Source organism: Chenopodium album, chromosome 26 (assembly GCF_948465745.1).
Source record: "Chenopodium album chromosome 26, dcCheAlbu1.1, whole genome shotgun sequence".
Lineage (NCBI taxonomy): Eukaryota > Viridiplantae > Streptophyta > Magnoliopsida > Caryophyllales > Amaranthaceae > Chenopodium > Chenopodium album.
The window spans coordinates 4,472,772-4,494,942 of record NC_137859.1 but is presented as its reverse complement, the minus strand read 5'-3'; the positions used below and the strand labels follow the sequence as shown (position 1 = coordinate 4,494,942).

At 35.6% G+C, this 22,171-nt stretch overlaps 3 protein-coding genes across 3 annotated transcripts; 2 read left to right on the top strand and 1 right to left on the bottom strand.

Annotated features, from left to right (window-relative positions):
- Positions 1–2,170: 2,170 nt before the first annotated feature.
- LOC145616459 (T-complex protein 1 subunit zeta 1-like) lies at positions 2,171–8,686 on the top strand. Its single transcript, XM_081671179.1, has 15 exons — positions 2,171–2,512; positions 2,603–2,666; positions 3,552–3,687; positions 4,324–4,475; positions 4,556–4,603; positions 4,702–4,794; positions 5,174–5,280; positions 6,458–6,572; positions 6,745–6,831; positions 7,246–7,450; positions 7,612–7,706; positions 7,840–7,908; positions 7,998–8,105; positions 8,213–8,331; positions 8,422–8,686. The coding sequence occupies exons 1-15, from the start codon at positions 2,379–2,381 to the stop codon at positions 8,495–8,497; spliced, it is 1,608 nt and encodes a 535-aa protein (XP_081527305.1). The 5' UTR covers positions 2,171–2,378; the 3' UTR covers positions 8,498–8,686.
- A 1,150-nt stretch (positions 8,687–9,836) lies between these two features.
- On the bottom strand, positions 9,837–14,932 carry LOC145618248 (GTPase LSG1-2-like). The gene is made up of 7 exons (XM_081673023.1): positions 14,547–14,932; positions 13,474–13,575; positions 13,303–13,389; positions 11,790–11,883; positions 11,537–11,593; positions 11,354–11,433; positions 9,837–11,274 (listed from the first exon to the last, which is right to left on the bottom strand). Exons 1-7 carry the CDS (start codon positions 14,768–14,770, stop codon positions 10,128–10,130), a joined length of 1,791 nt encoding a protein of 596 aa, XP_081529149.1. The 5' UTR covers positions 14,771–14,932; the 3' UTR covers positions 9,837–10,127.
- Positions 14,933–17,495: 2,563 nt separating this feature from the next.
- On the top strand, positions 17,496–21,616 carry LOC145617889 (protein SUPPRESSOR OF PPI1 LOCUS 2, chloroplastic-like). The gene is made up of 11 exons (XM_081672647.1): positions 17,496–17,706; positions 17,855–17,921; positions 18,026–18,061; positions 18,165–18,309; positions 18,458–18,616; positions 18,728–18,798; positions 18,911–18,989; positions 19,103–19,218; positions 20,047–20,194; positions 21,014–21,083; positions 21,252–21,616. Exons 1-11 carry the CDS (start codon positions 17,673–17,675, stop codon positions 21,407–21,409), a joined length of 1,083 nt encoding a protein of 360 aa, XP_081528773.1. The 5' UTR covers positions 17,496–17,672; the 3' UTR covers positions 21,410–21,616.
- Positions 21,617–22,171: the final 555 nt, after the last annotated feature.

The following is a 22,171-nucleotide window of genomic DNA, read 5'->3' as shown; positions in this document are numbered from 1 at the left end:
AACCACAGGTGCACCGAGCACCATGGTAGAATGGTACGTATAATTTTGAAGGGGCCCAAATTGTCATATTATTGAGGAAGCCCAAGTTTATCAAATTAATAAACTTCAAACGTTTATCAAATGGTAGTGTAGTAAATAAGTTGCCTCGGTTTTCGCGCAATATGTTTTTATATTATTTATTCTCTCGCTAATTAGCTGGCACAAATAATGTCAAATTGACGATGACTTTAATTTTGAAGCAACATCTTCTTCTTCTTCTTCTTCCTACTCCACCTTCTTCCTCCTCCACCTTCTTCTTGTTTTACTGCTCATCCATTGTAATTGCCACTTTCACCACCATATTTCACCACCACCTTCTTCGTGAATACAAGGTCACTTTCACCACCACCTTCTTCGTGAACACCAAGCCACTTTAGCCACCACAATTTCACCGCCTAATTAAACAAAAACCCTAACTAAAAAAGGTGAAAAGAATGGTATGGTTAACCTTTAGGCCTTGCCAGGATTGAGAGGAGCTGTTAGGGGGTAATGATTAGGAGGGAAATTATAAGGGTGGACTAATTTAAGGAGGTAACAATTAAGAGGGACAAATTTGAAGCAAGTTTGGTAAAAGGTAACTTATTACAGGATATAAGTGTTCTTACGTTTGGTATTATTAATTTATATAGAGCACTATTGCTATGCTTCCATTCAAACCATCATTTTTTTTTGAACAATATTATTTTTTTTTTTAACAAATCAAACCGTCAAATATCATATACAACAAGCATGAAATTAATTCCTAAGATTACGAAGCAATTCAGTTACAACATGAAAAAATCATTAAATCAAATTAACCCAATAAATCATTAAAGCAAGCCAGTTTTTTTTTTTTTTTTAAAAAAAAGAAAATAAAATAAAATTCTGATTAACAAACATGAAATTAATCCCAACCGTTCTCAAAAAAAAAAAAAAAATCCCAACCCTTTTCAATCTCGCATACTGTAAAACTTGCATTTTTTTCATCAACAAATAAATAATCACTAAAAATACTTAATTTTTTTTTAAATGGATCACAAAAATCGTATAATGCAGCAATACAACCATGATTTTTACTAGTAATTGAATAATATAGGTACTACTAAGTTATGAGAAACATTCAATCAAAAAAAAATCTGCAAAACAAAAATAAAAAAAATAAAAATAAAAAATTAAGCACTAAAATCTGCAATGAATTGATAAACGTAAATTATTATCCAATCTAATAATGAAATAAGCAAATATTGCATGCTCACTTCATGAATGGAGATCTGCAATCACAAGAGGTCGAAGAGGAGAGGAGAAAGGATGAAGCCTTAACTGAGATTCATTACTCTAGGGGGGGGGGGGGGCAGAGTAAAACATTACCCTCTATTTGAGGGGAAAAAAATCGGGCCTAATTTTTGAGCCCAATCCAGGCATACAATTTTAGCCCATAAAAGTTACCCCTCAAATTATTCCGCCCCATTACACTCAATCCAGGCGGGCCCTTAGAGTAAAGGGTTGCGTCCTCTTGCCCAAATCTCACTTGAATAGTGATTGCCCACCTTCAATGGTGTCTTGAGTGCTCTGATTTAGGATAGAGAATATATAAGGTGAGATAACATGTTCAAAATTACAAGAACAAATGTTCTGTTTATGCCTTAACGTCGTTAAATTTGTTATCTATACAAAATGTCAATATTGCCCTTAACTTTTTAGATGAAATTACATCCAAACCCAAACATCACATGTTTCTCATATTGATAAACTTGAATTTGCTCTTGTTGAAGGGGCCAAAGTTTTATAATTCGTTATTTTTTTATATTCTCACCAGTAAAATAAAAAGGGGTGTACAATGATGGAAGCCGGCGTTGAAGGCAACATTGGCGTTGGTGAAGGCGGCGGTGGTGGACTATGCTGGTGTTGGTGGTGGCAGTGGTTGGTGTTGGCTGATCTTGGTGGTGGCAGTAGGTGGTTGGATAATTATCCAAACATTCTCTCTCCACCTTAATAACATACCCCTATTGGCCCTATTATACATTAATCACCATTATCAAATTTTGCTTCGTGAACCGCAAACCCTCTCAAAGTTGGACAAAAGTAGAAATTTCGCGACTCAAAGTATTAATCGGTTGGACAAAGAAAGCCCGTATGTTAAACCGGCTTAAAAAAAAGCCCTAAAACAGCCGAAGTCCAAAAAAACCCAACTCTGAACCTCCATCTTCCCCCCCATTTCAGAGTGTTCTACACAAACTCAAACTCACTCTTTCTCTCTCTTCTTCTTCGTCTTCTTCACTGAATCTCCATTTTCCTGCTCCTGCAACTTTCTCTCTCCTCCTCACTGAATTAGGGTTTTGTAATCAAAGAAACAATCGAAGATGTCGTTGAGAGTGCTAAACCCTAATGCAGAAGTGCTCAACAAATCAGAAGCACTTCGTATGAATATCAATGCTTCCAAGGGTTTACAGGATGTTCTCAAGAGTAATCTTGGCCCTAAAGGCACCATCAAAATGTATTCACATCTTTCTCTTTATACCTTTCTTCATTTGATTTCGATTTTTTTTTTTGTTCTGATGAAATTTTAATGGTGTTTTGTTTTCAGGCTTGTTGGTGGTTCTGGTGATATTAAGCTCACTAAAGATGGCAACACTCTTTTGAGAGAAATGGTATTTTTATTTTTGTGATTTATGGATCAATATGAATTTGTTGTTTAATTTTATGGGGTTTTCTGGGTTTTAGATTTAATAGAGTGTTATGTTATTAGATTTGAAAGTTACTTAAGTAGTGTATTGGGATTAGGGATTTAGATCCAAAGCTTCAGTCTTTGTAAATTCTTCCTTGGTGGGAATGTTCATTGGCGTTGTCTATGGTACGAGTATAGCATTAGTAATTGATAATTCAATGCGAAGATTGTGGGGGAAGGTTTTGGTTGCCTGATGTGAGCTCTTTTGGTGCTTCTACATGGGTAATTTTGAGCTCATTGGGTGGTTGTGTGATAATTGTTAAATGGCGAAGATTCGGGCAATTAGAGATTGATAATAGTATAGGAGCTTGTAGAAGGCGTGTTGTTATATCAGAATACGCTTTTGATTCTTAACTTAATATCAATCATCTTATTGCATATGTTCTTATCAAGGAATATTGCTAGAGCATCGTCACTTGTGTTATGTGTTATTAATATTTAGTATACTTAGATTTTAAATAGTTAATCCAATGGGTACTAATTGTGAATAGACAAATAGTGACACATTAATTACCACTCTAATCTACTCTACCAGTCTACCTTCAACTATTTATTTGTTACAGTTCTAAACTTTTATATTGTTATTTCTTATCAACTCTCTATTACTCTATATCACTTAAACTGCCTAATAGCCTAAAAGAGTTGGAGCTTGTAACATTTGCCTCTCTGTTTTTGATATTATCAGTGTTAAAGAGTAGTAGGTTTAGTTCCAAACTTTTTCTTCCATTATGTCTGTTCTTGGAGAGTTACGTCTCTGAAGTTTTGAATTTTTATAGTTGTATGCTGACTTACATGCTTTCCAATGCAGCAAATCCAAAACCCAACAGCAATTATGATTGCAAGGACAGCTGTTGCGCAGGATGATATCAGTGGAGATGGGACAACTTCCACAGTGATCTTTATTGGAGAGCTCATGAAGCAAGCTGATCGCTACATTGATGAAGGTTATATAATGTCTAGTTGTCTATAATATGAAGTAAAGTTTTGTGTGTTACTTATGAATATTGAATTTGAAGTCCGTATTTGTGTTTTATTCCAGTTTTTTCGTTTCTCCATATATTATAGAACACAATATTTTTGTGTGTGACATATGCATATTGAATTATAAGTACCTATTTGTGTTTTTATTTCATTCTCACATATAATATAGAACACAATGTCTTGAGTCAATGCTAAGATTTTCAGTGCATACTACCCCTTGAGAATGTGTATGTGCATTGTGTTTTGCTATCTGCTTACCAATGCCTTTCTGCCTTCATTTCCTCTCTATCTTCTCCATCACCGCTGACTACTTTTCTTGTATTTTACACTACTATTACTTCTTGAAATTGTTATTCTATTCTATGTTATTTTTAAGCTGTGAGTTTTCAGCCTAAAGCTCTCTGCGTTGGTGTACATGATATATCTGACTTGCCAATAGCCAATATTTAAGTAGCTGTTTATACTGGAATGTGTTGTTTAAGTCTTGCCACTGTTTATTCTCTATATCCCACATTTTTATTGGTGGTTTTATTCTGCTCAATTTCCAATACGGACTACCAATGACAACACGCTAAATGATTTGCTTCCTGTTTTCCCAGGAATGCATCCACGTGTCATGGTTGATGGCTTTGAGATTGCTAAACGAGCTACTCTCCAATTTCTCGAGAAGTTTAAAACTCCTGTTGTAATGGGAGATGAACCCGACAAAGAAATTCTTAAAATGGTTGCAAGAACAACACTTAGAACCAAGGTTATTTTCATGGCTTTGTATCTTTATGTTTATGATTAAAATTTTTAATCTATTGTTAATTAACTTATCTAGCTGAACAGCTATATGAAGCCCTAGCAGATCAGTTGACAGAGATCGTTGTGAATGCGGTTAGTCTCTATTGCATGCATTCTTTTAATAGATTGAATGCTCGAGTTATATGACTGGAAACTAGTATTTGGGTTTCTAAATGCATAAATTCTTGCAGGTGCTTTGCATCCGCAAGCCAGAGGAACCAATTGACCTCTTTATGGTGGAGATCATGCACATGCGCCATAAATTCGACGTTGACACTAGATTGGTATGCCTATTGTACACTCTCTCTCTCTCTCTCTCTTTCTCTCTCTCTTGTCATATCTATTTGAATCTGTAGAATATGTTCCATTTTTCAATGTGCCACTCTTTCTATGTTGTATGTAGCTGATTAAATTTCAGTCAGCTACTCATCTGCTTGCATAAGTAGCTGCTAGGGACTACCTTTAGGTGTTTTCAATACAGTTGTCATTTGTCAATGTGTGGTGGTAGCCTGGTAGGCGTTTGCTATATATTTACTGGAATAGAAAGCTTTTTATCTATCTTTTTTTATTTGAATATATGGTGTAATCCAATTGATTGTGTAAATAATTTTGTTTGGCCCATCTTTTATTGAAATAATACGAGGCTTATGTTCATCCTTATAGGTTGAGGGCCTTGTCCTTGATCATGGTTCGAGGCATCCTGATATGAAGCGAAGAGCTGAGAATTGTTTCATATTGACCTGTAATGTATCGCTGGAGTATGAGAAAAGGTATACCTCCATTCCAACAGAGCATAGTTATAGTGTTCTGTCTTAATTTCTTTATGGCATGGCAGTGGAGCACATTTCATACTTGAAGCTGGAAGGATATCTGATTATGAGTTGTACTAGATTTATTTTTACATCTAAATTATGCACTTTTGTATGTTTGACATCCGTGTTTTGGCAATTTTTTTTGTTCTCGTTGATACAGATGAAACCTATAGGCTGATTTTATCTTAAAGGTTGAAGATTTATGTGTTCTTGGGGTATCTATACTTAGTACTTAAAAACACAAACCATCTTTCCCATTATGCCACATGTAAATTTTTTTTTTTACCTATGCCACATTTCAACCTCATTTAACCTTTCTTCTTTTTAATCCCCTTTCTCATATTAAAAAAAAAACATTAGCTTTAATTCAATACATATATGAATGTTGTTTGGTTCACTTTCCCCCAACTTAAATATCTTTTATAATTACATTCAATTTTCACCCCTTCTCCTTTATAAAACTATTCATTTTCCAATAAAAACATATTATAAGATAAAACTTTATATTGTATACCTATAAATAAACAACCCCTGCATTGCACGGGCCAAAGGCTAGTTTCTACATGAAGTTCTTATTTAATGTTAGAAAGCCAATATAGCCTGACTCTCTGACACTGTCACCTGGGAACAGTGTGCCTTGCTCGCTGCTGCTCTGTTTTGGCTATATCAGAGGATTTTGATTACTTAATTGATGCCTACCTACCCTTTTTTCTTTAAATTGTTTGTGAGATAAAAGAAGGGCCTAGAGACTGTTAGATTCAAGTAGTCTTATTGTAAAAGCAAGGGGCAAACGGGCAATCTTGCTCAGCATTTTATTCAAATTTTTATAATCCAAATACGAAAAGTTGCCAACAGCTTTCTGCACAGTGCGTTAAAAAGCATTACCGGTAAAAATCTTTTTTCTGGCTGTTTCTTAAGGTTCTAGTGTGATTAATACTATACTAAGAATTTTTCTGGTCGTTTTCTTGAGGCTCTAGGTCGAGTAACACTGTACTAAGAATTAAAGTGATTGCAATAATTTCCTTTATTAATGTATTCAAGTAGAAAATGTGATGAATTTTTGTTTTTGTTTATGTTGAAAAGGGAAATTTATTGTATGTCTTAGATTGTAACATGAAAATTGTGTTGTATGCAGTGAAGTAAATGCAGGCTTCTTCTACTCAAATGCAGAGCAGAGGGAGGCTATGGTTGCTGCTGAAAGGCGCTCTGTTGATGAGAGAGTGAGGAAAATCATTGAATTGAAGAATAAGGTAATACTTTTATTTTATTTTATATGCACTTGTGAATGGCAAGTTGCTTTTGGTGGCACATTGGCATCAATTCTTTGTAGCAGAAAAGAAGTATCTTGGCTCTCAGATGCTTTATCTTGCCATCATTCATGAAACATCTGGTTAAGTATTTAACATTTCCTGTTGATTGTAGGTTTGTGCAGGAACTGAGAATAACTTTGTAGTCATTAACCAAAAAGGAATCGACCCCCCTTCTCTGGATATGCTGGCAAGGGAAGGAGTAAGTTTTTCCATTTGAATTTGTTTCTTTTCTTGTAATCTAAACTTGCTGTACTTGTAATATCAGATAGAATTTTGTGAGAATTCTGGCTTAAGTTCAAACTCAAGGTTTTCTCTCTACATGGATCAGATGCATTATAGATTGCTGCCATTATTCCAGTCGTTCAAAATATAACCGTTTATTGGTGATGAAGAATTCACAAATCTATGCATTGACTTGTTCTGTAGGATTATGCATGTCATAGGACCTCTATTTGGCACTTTCGATTAGGATACTGGTTTAAGAACTTATTACCCTTTGTTAGGCAGACAATTATAAATATGTGTATCTTGGTCTCTTTTCAGTCCTGGTGCTCTTTCGCTGATTTTCAAGGCCTAGTTGTGTAGAATGTTTCTTACTTTCTTATTTTGGTAGATAATCGCCCTTCGTAGAGCAAAGAGAAGGAACATGGAAAGGTTGATCTTGGCTTGTGGAGGGGATGCTGTTAATTCAGTAGATGATATGACACCAGATGTCCTCGGATGGGCTGGATTGGTGTATGAACATGTCCTTGGAGAAGAAAAGTACACATTTGTTGAAAATGTCAGGAACCCTCATTCTTGTACAATTCTTATCAAAGGTTTGTGATATTCCATTATCCTTTTATGTCATCCATTCAATTGATTCTGTTCTTTCCTATGGACACATTACTGCTATTATGTTGCTGGTGTTTGAATGCTTCTTGTGGTTTTTAAGCGGTTTTAAGTTTCAACTTTTCTTCTTGTTGTTTCACACCAACAGGCCCCAATGACCATACCATTGCCCAGATAAAGGATGCTGTTCGTGATGGTCTCAGGGGTGTAAAAAACACCATTGAAGATGAATCTGTCATATTGGTATGTTTTTAGCAATCATGTCCATATCATCAGGAAACTTTGTATTGGGCTAGAGCAATATGATTTTGCGCAGTCATGGCTCTTATCCTTGGTACACTTCTGACTTGGAATAATATTGTTCCATCTCTTTCAGGGAGCTGGAGCTTTTGAGGTTGCAGCAAGGCAATATCTTGTTAATGAAGTTATGAAAACTGTACAAGGGGTAATATAATTAGGCTGCCAATATCACGTTTAGATTAAATTACCAAAAGTCTTCCAAATCTGATCTCATTATTTATTTATTGTGTACAGCGTGCCCAACTCGGTGTGGAGGCATTTGCTGATGCTCTGCTGGTGATCCCCAAGACCCTTGCTGAAAATGCTGGTCTTGATACACAAGATGTGATAATTTCCCTTAAGGTATCCTAGCCTCATGTTTGTTTGCTTGCAGCTAATTTAGTTAGTTTATGACAAGTTGATGACTCAAAATAGAGCAACTAAATGGATTTGTGTCCCATTTGTTTCAGGGAGAGCATGATCGAGGAAATGTTGTGGGACTGAATCAGCACACTGGGGAGCCCATTGACCCACAGATGGAGGGTATATTTGATAACTATTCTGTGAAGCGCCAAATTTTAAACTCAGGGTATATCCATCTCTCTTTCCTATTTATATTGAAAAGCATGTCTTTGCTTTTATTTATTTTTTTAGCTAATTGCTTATCTGGTTATTGCAGGCCTGTAATTGCATCTCAGTTGTTGCTTGTTGATGAAGTAATTCGTGCTGGGCGTAACATGAGGAAACCTACCTAGTTTCACCTAAGCCATAGGATTTTGTACTGAATTTGTTTTTTTGAATTAGATTACCTTGAGGGCCTGGTTTATTCTTGGCATTTGTATAATGGCAAGAGGAATTTTGTGTGAAATTTTTGTATTTAGTCGGACACTTTAGTAGGGAATGTTAATGTAAGATCGATCTTGGGAAATGAACTAAACAAACAAGACTACTTGTTTTCACAATCATTCGTCTCTATCAAATTGTGAAAGACGAGCTACGTAATTGAGTAGAAGATTAAAGAAACTGAACTAAAAGTTATGTTAACCAAGTTAATCCAGTCTTTACTTAAATCAAGGATGTCTGTATTTAAGTAGTGTTAGATTACTAAACTAAAAGTTTACTTTAACTACGAACTTACAAAAGTATTTTATTTTACCAGCTACAAACTTGGAAGTATATTTGCAAAGTGTTAATATTTTGACATTTGTTAAACAAATGTTTTTTTGCAAGATTTGAAATATACAGGGAATATGCCCAATAAGGTAAGTAAAATAATACTATACTACTACGGAAGTACGGAGTAGTATAATGGAAGTTATCCTAGAATAATTAATAATCTGTACTTTGGAATACATATTTTGAAAAGCAAATTAAATGGAGTTTGATCTTGGTTTTCGCTTATTGTCTGTCTGGGTCTACAGAGTACAAAGTGAAGTTATGCATGGTTGCTTGCCCACATGGAAGTTTCACATGACATGCCCACATATTTCATGTTGAGAAAATATGCACATGGAATGCTACTATATTGTTGCTGTCTTGTCTTTCCCAAAATTTGTAGATTTTGTCATAAACAAAGCAAGATGGTAAGAGACTAAGCCTATTGGAGGATCGATTGTGTTGGTAAGCTTTGCGGTGATTTGAGCTAGAGCTTTATTTTAAACCTGATCTCATGAAGTCTGGCTCGAAAATTGCTCAGGTTTTGGCAGGTTTAGGGCCAAATGTTGCATGATATGTATGACCAAAAATATTTGCAACATTCAAATAAGTGTTTTACTTGTGTGAGGGTTGTATCTGATGTAACTTACGTTCCCTATCAACTGTGATTATGTTTTGGTTCAATGACCTCAATGGTGAGTCTAGTAACTATTCTGTTCACTCAATTTGTTGCCAAATAAGTCCAAGCTACAACACCTATCTTATTTCTGTATTATAATTTCTAGATTTCTGTTTGGTCGCGCTCTATCAGCAGAAGTTCCAGCAGTGCAGCATGCAAAAATCCAAGAAATAGACCATGACATGAGATTTCTACCTTGGCTTTCAAGATTGCAGCAAATCACAAATAAATCATGAAGACAATCAAATTTTAAAGAGCAATAAGCAACAAGGAAATACTATTTCATTTCTGAGGTGTGAAAGAGAGTCAAAACTATAAAATATAACGACTGTCATCCAAGGCTGACACTACATACAGACCAGACCATACACTTCCACAGCACATTGTGTCACCATTTTAGACTGTCGCAGTAAACTATTACCCAGAGCAATCCCACCACGACAAGTCCATTTTTGTCCTGTTAAGAGACTGATATAGCAAACACTTAGTACAAGCAGTTCAAAACCAGAGTGATCTTGTACTATATTCGAGGCATTCAAAGTTACCACACATCAAGGATTTTGCGGGCCAGTATTCACTGGCTTCTGGAAGGCCCTTGCCAATGGCATCCCATCACCACCATCATTTGTAACCCTCCAAGATCGATCCTTCTTTCTCTGTGGCTTTTTATGGAGCTTGTGTGGTGCTTTTGGAGGCTTTTTCTTTCCATTAGCTTTATCTGTGGCTAGGCCGTTTGCAAGATCAAAGGATTGAAGATCATCCATTACATCTTGAAGATTCGGTCCATTTTCAAATTCAGCAGATGAATCTTCAGCATCAGAGGATTCAGATTCTTCAATGTCTGACAAGCTTGAAGCAGCAGCAGCAGCTATATGTTTCTCTCTATTCTCATCTGACACCCCAGGAGGTAGCTCATAGTGCATAAGCTTCCCATCAATATAGTCCTTCAACATTTGACGAGAAGCCCGAGTTTCATCGGGCAGCCCACTTGAAGATGTATACCCTCGAGAAGCACAGTAAGCTCTTAAAAGCTCTGCTGCTAAAGGAGGGCGAGACTGAGGCTCATAAGGCTTGGGTTTCGGCAAAGTGATCTTATAAACTTCTTCAATTACATGTCTTGGGACTTTATCTGCAACCACCTGTACTGCATCTCGGTGTGCAGTCATTCGATCTATAGGTAAAACCCCACAAGCAATCATCTCATATCTCGAGCTTGTAAAGGACGGGAAAACAAGTCCAGGGCAATCACATAAAGTAAGCTTGTCAGATATTATCAAAGTCTGGAAATGTTTTGTCTTCCCTGGAGTATTGGTGACACCTGCACGTTTTGCTCCAACCAAAGCATTGATGGTCGAACTCTTTCCTACATTAGGATAGCCAACAAACCCCACAGTCACACTATTTGATGCTGAATTTACTCCTGCATTCCCAGCTGAGGAGTGAAAATGAGAGGAACTTGCAGCTTCAGGGCCCGATTTCCTCAATCTCATAATCTCCTCTGCCTCAAACTGTAAGCGGGCCAACAGTTCATCCCTACCATAGATCTTTGTATCAACATCTTCTGATTCTTGCAATGTATCTTCTTGCATATGCTTTGGAACGCTAAGCATCTTCCCTTCAAGAGCGGCAGAAGCAGCTTTAGCTGACCAAAATACAAAGAGTATTCCATGATCATGGAAGTATTTTGCCCATTTTTGCCTGTACATGATAATAAGACCATTAAGAATCAGAAATGCAACAAGGGCACAAAACCCACCAAAATTTATGAGGTAAGAACCTGATAGAATATGGTAAAAGGTCAGCTTTGTTAATAAGCAGCATTGTTCTTTTGTGCTCATCAACCTCCTGCACATATGCCTAAAGCACAAAAAACACATTAAGCAAAATACTAAATACAGAAAGTGGGCATAAATAGCTTATGTAAGTTAACACAAACAGTTCAGTAGAGAAGATATGATACCTCAAGATCGGGACAACGGTAGAACAGAGGGTTTCTTGCATCGACAACCATAACAATCTGAGAGCAATTAAAAAATCAGTATGTCAAATAACTTTGTAAAAGAAGCCATGAAACATCACAAAGAAACCCACATTATAAGACCACAAAAAGATTAAAAAAAAAGTCCTATAATGAAGATACCATTTTCTTTTTCTTTTCTTTTTTTTCTTTTTTTTTTTTTCCAAGCAAGCTTCAACACTTATAACACACTTACCAGATCACTACGTTCAACCACTCGCCAAAGCTGCCTCCATATATCCAAATTCTTCTCAAACGGAGTAAGGACAAGCTTCTCATTCTCTTCAAGCCTACAACAACATTATTTCACAAATATTAGTCACATACTCCATTAATTCAATCAAAGTACAACCACAGTGCAGCAAGAAATGTTCCAGCGACAAGAAGTTGGCTTTAACTATAAAAACATACGACCATAATTATACTGTTGATAGAATACTCCCTGAAGATCCTTTATATAACAGAATCTCACAAGGAACAAACACTTGGTCCTCTGAAACTTAAGAAATACTTCTATATTTAAATAGCTTGTTCGACATAGTTTGACTTACTTATTAATTTATTATGTCATTCATATCCCCAACAACAAAAGGCCAAGGATTGAGTGCTTCGTGCTCAAAAGGAGTCAAAACCACCCATAACTACTAGTGGCTTTATTTGATCCTTATTCTAACCCTTACCTTTATCATTTGTCCTTAATTGACCTACGCCTCACCCCTAAACTCTTAATTGCATGGGGAATTCACCCTTACGGGCCTTTTCACAATAACCCTCATAACTCCTTAACTCAAACCAAACCTTCACCATTAATGTTCTGATCTGACCTTTCCTTCCAACCCACATGAACCCCAACCTGGCTTCCCTTCTTCAGCATCCAGCTCCCAACCCCCAACTTCTGCTTCTTCTTCCCTTTGAAACCTCCACTTCTCACTCCCCAGCCTCAACCCAACTTCTCTTCCCTTCTGCATTCAGCTCCTCAGCTTCAACTTATGCCTCCTCCCCTAACACCATCCCCACCTAACTCCCACTCCCCATCCCCAAACTTGCCTCCCCATCCCCAAACTTGCTTCTCTTCTGTCCAGCTTCTTTCATCCCAGCACCAACCTCAACCACTTCTCCAGCATCTCTCTCACACTCTCCAGTACACCAGCAATGATGCAATCTAGAAGGGATTGGGAGGAAGGGCTTAAAAATTTAAGGAAAAGATATATGATAAAATTCAGGGGCATCAAGGCAGTTTCTTTGTTATAAAAACAAGACAGAGGAGGGTGAACAAGGCAGAGAGAAAGGGAAACTGGTTTGTAGAGCATTTTGTAAATCAACCTTAAAGCTTTATACCAATGAGGTCTTCAACTGGCTAGTTGAACAAAAAGAATGATTTTCTGAACATAATATGATCCTAGGCATATTGGATGGACTCAATTCATCATCTATAATGCAATTCGATAAATGAAAGCTCCTATGTGGTTTAGGCGGTAAAGCACATTTAATATGGGGCAGAGAAGTTTGAATAATTTACATCATGCAAGAGATGGTTCAGCGGAAGAATATATATTACAAGAACTGAGCAACATTTTCAAAGAAATAGTAAATACATTATTCCCTTCTTTTTCTAGGTGAAATATTAACTTTACAAAAGGAATATGAAATCCACTGATCTAATAACAGACTTCAAGAAGAAGCATAATAAATACTAAAATGCAACTTACTTGGCAAGGCCTCTACGCCATGTTAAAAAGGCTTGCTTTTCATTGATATCAAGCTCATCTACTGTCATCTCAGCAGTCCATGGCGGCCTACAGAGGGAAAAACAGCTGACTTAAACTCAATCATGAATAAGAACAAAAAAAATTTAATCTGAGGTAGGTGACAGTAGTTGCCTTCGAGGGACACGAAGGCTGCCAGCATGCAGTTCCTCCTCTTTCTTCTGTTGCTTCCTCCTTTGATCAGGTGTCAAGGCAGTGATGCTTGAACTGGAGTCCCTACATACAGAATAAATAACATGATCCATCATTGGAAAACCAAAAGATATTAGTGCGACATGAATGCAATTCAAAGATAGATCAGCAAAGCAGCGGTTCCACAAGGCTGACCTCAACATACTAGACAATAGCAGTAGTAGTGAGCATACTAGAAATGACAGTAGAAATAACCAATAATTTTAATACGTAGTATCAAATTTTCAAGAGTTGAAAACTCAAGTGTTCCTGATACTGAAAAACTATAACTTCCATAAGGCATCATATCCAGGAGGCACTGAGGCAGTGACATTCATTGATCAGCAGCTGTACTGATTATATCATTCAAAGAAACCTTCTTGCTCACATGATCCTTATAAGGAATCCATTCAATAATAATTCAAAGAGAACAAGCTGAATTGAGCTACTTCAACAACCCCAAATGCTTTTCTATCCCTCATTCAAAGTTACCGGCTTTGAACCACACCTAGCTGGGGTACAAATCAACACTATACCTACAAACTATCCACATCCCCAAACCCCACAATTATTCACTGAATACTAAAATTTTTTAGCCAAATCATTTAGTGAGAAGCTTATCTTCTATCTAACCTAGTATGAATTCAAAAGACATAGAAATTGTTCTTTCTGCACTTCAGACCTACCTCATCAAACTTACAACATTTCCACCTAAAACCCAGAAATGGCATAAACTTTATTTACCAATACAAATTACTTCAAGAAAAACATAAAGTTCAGCAGTAAACATCCCAAAAATCCCCAACAAATAAAATTTCTATCTTTCCCAAAAAACCCTTAAACCCACATCAGAAAATTCCCAAAAACATCAAAATTTCTATCTTTCCAAGAACCCTTAAACCCAAATGAAAAAAAAAATCTTTTTCGAACCCCTAATTACACAATCAACAAGAGAAAAAAGCACAAAATTAAAACAAGTAGGAAAAATCAAATTAATAAAAAGAGGAGGGGCATACGATTCAACGAGTAATTGAGGAACAGGGTTGTCGGCGGTGAAGACACGGTCAGCTTCATCAGCTTGTTCAAGAACAGCATCAATGTCGGAGACATCAGTAACAGAGATTAGGGCTTTCTTGTTATGTGTTCTGTAAAAGCGACCTTTTTCTTTGGTTTGTTGAACAACATGATTATGGTGCTTAACTAGGGCTCTTCCTAGCCCTGTTTTTTCTCCTTTTCCCATTATAAAATCTGTATATTTCTTCCCAAATCTTTTCTTGTATCGAAGGAGGATGCAAAAGGAGGCGCCTTTCTTTGGGCTTTGGCAATGGCTGCCTGTTTAAGCGGCAGTAGATGAAATGAATAGAAGTTGGGAGATAAATGAGAGTGAGTTTAAGACTTTCGACTTAGCTCGGTTGAGTCCCACGTATGTGCTGAGTTCATGCTTTTGTGGGGTTTGACCGGTTTGCTAACTTTGCTTTGTGATTGTGAATCGTGCATGTAGAAATAGAGGCGATCAAAAATTCGAGCCCGACCACACCTTAACACAATATGTCATGGGTTCGGGATTTCCCTACCTTATAAAAAGTGAAAATAATATAGTGCACCCGGGTGCACTATGTGCATGGTGCACCCGAAAAGAACATTAGGTTTATTTTAAAGAACATGAGAAAAAAAAAAAAAAAAAAAAAAAACATACGAGTGTTTGAAAAAGAACATGCTAGTATTTGAAAAAGAACATGCATAATAGAGTTCAACAAATGAACATGTTGTGTTTGACAAAGAACATGGCCTCCGAAAAGAACATTAAGCATAATTTAAAGAACATAGAACAAAAAGAACATCTTAGTGTTTGAAAAAAGAACAAGCTAGTGTTTGAAAAAGAACAGACTAGTGTTTGAAAAAAGAACATGCATAATAATCTTCAACAAAAGAACATGTTTGTGTTCGACAAAGAACGTGGCCTCCGAAAAGAACATTAGGCATATTTTAAAGAACATGGAATAAAAAGAACATGTTACTGTTTGAAAAAGAACAAGCTAGTGTTTGAAAAATTAACCTTGCTTGGTTATCTTCCAGTTGGCTTCAATTCGTTACTATTCTTCTTTCTCCTCCAATTGCTCTTTTTTGAACAACTTGTACTTCATAGCTTTATTTTATTTTTATTTTTTTACAAAAACCCCCAAATTCACAAAATTAAATACTTTGACTTTAAAATTATTGACGAAAAATAATTTGCATGTACAAAATTTATACTTACATTTTACTTGAATCCACCATTTGTTCAAGTTTGAAGGTTGAATTGTTGAAACAAGTTCAATTTTTTTCTTGGGTTTCACTTTGAAGATGAACAATTTTGCTATTTTGATTTTTTTAAAAAAAAATAGGAAAAAAATAGAGAGAAAATTAATACTTTGGAAATGGTTTTTACCCAAATAGTAGAAGAAGTACCATTATTGGATGAAAAAAAAAATGATAGGAAGAGAGAAAATTGGCAGCAAGAAAGAGAGTGATAGGAAGGGAAAGACTAGTGAGAAATTGCAGGATAAGAGAGTGATGGATTTGCAGTTGCAATAAAATAAAAACATTTTCAATTTTTGCCCATGTTCTTTTAAATATATTAAATGTTCCATGCACCCGGGTGCACCAACCACAAATTATATAAAAAGTAGAAAGTTACTCTTATGAATAGTGTAATGCCAAATATACCCTTTAAAATGTGTATTTACATATATACCCTCATTAATGTATACAAGTTTTTTCCGTTTTTTATTTTCTAGTCTTTTGTTCTAGGTTCTTCTCTTTCTTTTGGGGCTTGCCCCTCGTGTTCACAAAAAAAAAATGTATACAAGTTTTTTTAATGAATAGTGTTTGGACAATTATACCCTCTAAAATATTTAATTATGTACTTATTTGCTCTCATGCTTTAATGTTAGTTGTCTTGGACATTTATATACTCATAAACATAGTTGTTTACATACTCCCTCTGTCCCAGTTTACTTGCAACATTTTGACTGAACACGCTTGCCAAAACACATGTTTGACCATTGATATCTTTTATTATATATTTATATAAGTTATAAAAAGTTTATATTAAGAAACTATATATTAAAATAAACTCAACAACATCTTACATGATAACATTGACTTTATATAATAGTTAAAAAAGATGGTCAAATGATGATGTGTGAATAGTGCAAAAAGTCAAACCGTTGCAAGTAATTTGGGACGGAGGGAATATTTTTTTGTCATTAAATCTGTCAACAACTAAATTTATGATTTTAAGACCAAGCCGAAAGAGTCTCTAGATTTGACTAACTATGTGCGCGCATCGCGCGCGTTAGCTACCCTAGTTAACTAAAAAGTGTTTTTTGACTTGTCAACACACTTTATTTTCAGATAGGGTTATAATTGATCACCTCTATATAGGAAAGATTAAATTTTGGGTTGGGTCACGGCATTAAATCTTATATCTAAATCCGCTAAAGCCTTAGATTGTCTGATTATAGTGAACTTTTCGAACTTTTTTCGGACTTGAGTTTTAAATTTAATTGAATTAAACTAAATCAAATAAAACTAAGTAAAAGACTAAAAAATAAGTCCGATAGAACATAGTCTAATTTTTTTTTTTTTATAAAAACCATTAGATTTAATGGTTTTATTGACGGTAGGTTGTAAAAATCACTTTTTAGAAATTTTTTGGATGGTAAACTAAAAGTTTGAGAAGTTTTGGAGCTTTTAATTAAAAAAAATCGCTAAAATTTTGATATACTACCTCCGTTAATTATTATATGCAACTTTCGAATATTTTATATCTCACAAATAATACCTCAAAGTTGCACATAATAATTAACGGAGGTAGTATTTTATTTGAAAGATTAATTTATGAATTATGCAAAACAAATTAGAATTTTAGAAAATATTATTAAATAAATCAGAGAAAGTACAATTCAAGAAGTTGGAAAGCCCAAGGAGAAAGAAAGAGACAACTTCTAACCCATATACTACTCCAACTCTCCAACACAACCTTTCTTCTCTCTTTATCATCTCCTTTATAATTTTCCTAATTTTACACTGCAATTTCTTGCCTTCAATTCAATATATTTCGGGTCCAATTTTTTCATGATTGTTGTCGGACATTATTCATGGGAGCTCAGAAGAGCATCCATGCTGGTAAAGGTCAGTTCTTTTTCACTTTCAATTCTCAATTTTTTTTTTTTTTTTTTTTGTAAATTTAATTTTGCTAAACTAATATGGATAATTTATGAACTGGGTAATCAGCATTTTCAATTTGGTACTTATATTCTATAATTTTGTTGTTCGTCAGCCAAAATTGATGTCAATGTAGATTTGAGTCACAAGCTATGCGCTGCCTTAATGCTGCCCCCTTTCAGGTTTCCATCTTTATCTCTTAATTCAGATTAATCCCAACAAATTATAGTCTTGTTAATTAATTGATCATGTTATTAATTTGCATTTTATTTAATTTCTGCAATAGGAGTTCTGGAGGTCCTCTTTCATTAGTAATTGGGAGGTAATAAATTATAAAACTTGGAATGTTGGAGGTTAAAAGCTTTGATATTATTATATGCTTTATTTGTTGAAGATTATGAAATGAATATGTTTTTTTATGGCAGTTTATGTATTAAGCACCCTAATTTATTTGGTGGAAGTGAGAAGCTTGATGTGTTTTGGGACAAAGGATTGTATGACACAAATGTTGTGGTGGCTTATAGGAGGCCCAGGCCTGAATGGCTTCCTCAGCAGTCTGTTGTGGTTCAGGTTTGATCACTGCTTATCATAGTTTTCGAGTTGGATAATGATAGTTAAAATTCTCGAGTAGCGAATTACTTTTGTTCATCATGTTTAGACCATTTGGGCAATTATGTTAAGTGGAGTTTCTTATGCAAACATTTCTCTGAAAATTCAGCATTCTATTTCACCTGAGATTGGAGTTCATGGTTTGCCTATCGATAACTTCTCACAATCTGGGAGTGGGGGTGTAAATCTCTGTCGCTCCTCCGTGGGTTTAGAATTGAGTGAGCCTGCTAGTTCCAATTGGAGCAGTACAACCAGTGTAAAATTTGAGGTAACATGCCACAAATTGAAAATTTTGCTTTGGGTATTAAAAATTGAGTTATCTGTGAACTCAAGTATGAGTTTTTATATGAAAATTTTGTCAAATGTGTACCTTGTGCAGCATGTTCGACCTATGAGTGATGAAGGACGCCCTATAAACCGAGATCTTGATGGTTTTCCGGTGACTTGCAGGTTATTGAGATTATCCACTTCAGTTTGTATTTGAACTTGTCTAGTAGTATGTTTTCCAAGGCACTAATTTTGACAATTGTTTTCCTATCCCTTCGAAATGTCCTCTGTGCAGCGGAGGCACCCAAGATAGTATGGTGGTGTTAAAACAAGAAACTCGCTATGCCAGGGCAAATGATAATTTCTTTAGTCGTGTAATATTCTCAACTTATGACATAAGATGTGAACTTCTTACCACAAATCACTTAAGGAAATGCGATATGAGGTTTTGCTGCATATTACTTAATTGTTCTTGTTTTTATTTCAGTTCAGCTTGCAGATAGAACAAGGAATACCAGTTTTGTCCAAATGGCTTGTTTTTAACCGATTCAAGTTTGTTGGCACTAAGGGTATCAAACTTGGGCCTGCTATATTATTAACAAGGTGAGCATATTTACCTGAAACTTTTATATGTTGCTATTGCTGAAACTCATAGAAACTCAGAGATGAATGGATTATGAATTTCTTATAAGAAGAGGGAATAAGAAGAGTTCAACTACCGGCTCTCATCAGCTGAGGGAGTGAGGGAGAGACCGAGAGATAGGAACTAGTGGAGTTGTAATTTATGTTTGCAGAGGTTGAAGAAAGAATTTTGATGACATAGTTCAATAATGCAGTTTAACTATTTAGATTTTAGAGATTTATTAACTTTTTATTTGAGAGTAAAGAATTTAAGTAAACTTTGAATTCATGTCTTTGCATATATTTAATCCCTTTTGGCAAATGTAATATTAAGATGAATGTTAAATCCTGTTCCTTTTTTTGTTGTAGTTATCCCCTGTTCATGTTTCTTGTCCATACAGGCCTACGCTGGCGATATCAATTAGTGACAGAGCTCTAACAATCCCTCTATTACTGATCGATGTCTTCTCCCCTCTAAATCTAGCCTAGAACATTTCATTCAAGCTGGTGTTAAGCTTCTTCGCATGATACACATCTTTAACATCGTCATGATTCTGACATTTGCTCTAACAGGATTATTTCTTGAATTTTTAATAAAAGTTGAGCTAGACTAGTATGTACTCAATTGTAGTTACATAGTACTCCTTTCCACAACTTGAATCAACAGAATCATGGTCACATAGGACAAAATAATTTCTGCACCCACGTTTGTTAGAGTTTTGGTTCACGTTCATTTCTAAAACACGGAATGCATGTATAGATGCTTGTTGCATTATTTTCTCATCTTTGATTACATTAAATTCTCAACAGTATCACTGGAGGTTCCATTGTGGGGGATATGGCTCCTTACCAAGCATTTGCTATTGGTGGTCTTGGTAGTGTTAGAGGGTATGGTGAAGGTGCTGTTGGAACTGGAAGATCATGTTTGGTTGCCAACAGTGATTTAACGTTCCCGTTGGTAAGTATTTGCTTTCACACTTAGCAAATTTTACATATGAGGTGTTTCTGTAGCTATTTTTTAAACTGCATTGCTGGCAGTTTTGCAATTAATTGTGTCACCTGAATTATTTCTTGTTGTGCAATTTGATTCTCTTTCCCTCTTCTGCTTAAGGCCTTGGGCTTTATGCTTCATTCTCGTACTTAGGTTGGACCTTATGTGTGCCATAGTGCCAGAATATTGTAATTGTTGTCTGTTTTCATGTAGCTTAATGACGTTCAGGATCATCCTAGATTAGCTAGTACTCCCAAGTAACATCCAATTATGAGTTAAAAAAAGGGAAAAAAAAAAGGTAACATCCAATCAGCTTGATTATATGAGCCGTCATCCAATGAGTCTCCCTAATACTGATGTTACATGAACTTCTAATTGCTGGCAAAAAGGATGTATGATAGATTATCATGACTTGTTTCTCTTTTTGCTTCAAAGTTTTATCTGGTGCGTTTCTACATGTCTTTCCACAATGAAGGAATCATGTAAACATCTAAGCCTCTTCTGTGCTGTGTCTGCCAGCTTTTATCTTTCTATGCAAAATTTTTTACCATATGCCCTAATTTTGTATTGTTATTAGGAGAAAATTTTCTCTCAAATACTTGTGGTAGGTGGTTTACCTTCCTGGATAGTCTTATGCCAATTCCACACCCCCTCCCCCCACCACCCACCCCCCGCTCCCTCTCTATCTCTCTCGGAATAATTGCATGTTCTGACAATTTGATTTATGTTTGAGATGCTGGCATGTTCTATGTAGCCCTTAGAATTTTCCCTTTTTTGAATCTCCAGAGCAAAATGTTAGAAGGTGCAATTTTCTTAGATTACGGATCTGATCTGGGTTCTGGACGGCTTGTTCCTGGTATGCTCTATCCATCTTGAAGCATTTTACCTAAACCATTTCAGAGCTTGCTCTCTGATCTATTTATATGCGTAGTACAAAGATTTTGTTTGAAGCTGCATTACTTTTCTTTGTAAACTTAGACTTTGCTGGCAATTAAGTTGCACCTTTCTTGGTTGGATATGGCAGGGAACCCAGCCTTGCGACAAGGCAAACCAGGAAGCGGTGTTGGGATAGGATATGGCTTACGGTTTAAATCACCATTTGGCCACTTCCAAATTGATTATGCTATGAATAGTTACCAACAGAAAACTGTCTACTTCAACATCACCAATGTATCTTCATAATTGACTCTTGCAAGTCCTTTGAAGACCATGACGAAGACTTTCCTGATTAGTTTATAGCTGATATTTACTCGAAGATTCATTATTCTTTACAATTCCTGGTATCTTCACCTACAATGTACAAATGTTGATGAGGAAGACCATTATTGACCGCGCTTGGAATACAAGACTTGCTTTCACCATCAATTGAAGTCACTTGATATTTACAAAGTGTTCAATCCATTGATACGAGTCTTTGGTTCTCTCTTTCTTAAGGACTCCTTCACAAAGTCCAATTTCTCAATGGCATATTCTTATATGTGTTGACAATGTTAAAAGAAAAAACCTTGGAAAAGTTTCTAATTGAAGAGATTGAATATTTTGTGGCTATATAAATTGAGACGTGACAATGATATTATAGATCAAAGGATATTCCAAAACTTGCAAACATAATAGGTGTTACTTTTAGCAATTACGAAATATTTGATCATAAACAACAGATAATTAAATATTACTAAAACTTTATAGTAATATCTATTTTAACAACATTTCATACATTGAAATTTGTTTTTGACACGTTAGTAAATAAAACTATAGTCAAAGAGAGCATATGAATAAAGAAAAGATCAAATTGTGTCAATTATTCTGAAACGTATGAAGTAATATTTCAGCGGTTGTTGACCAATTATTGGTACCAAGCAGTTTAGTCATGGCATAGCCCAAAGGCTGATAGCCCGATAGGCCAGTAGGCCCATGCTCTTTGTATAATTGAAAATGGGCATCAAT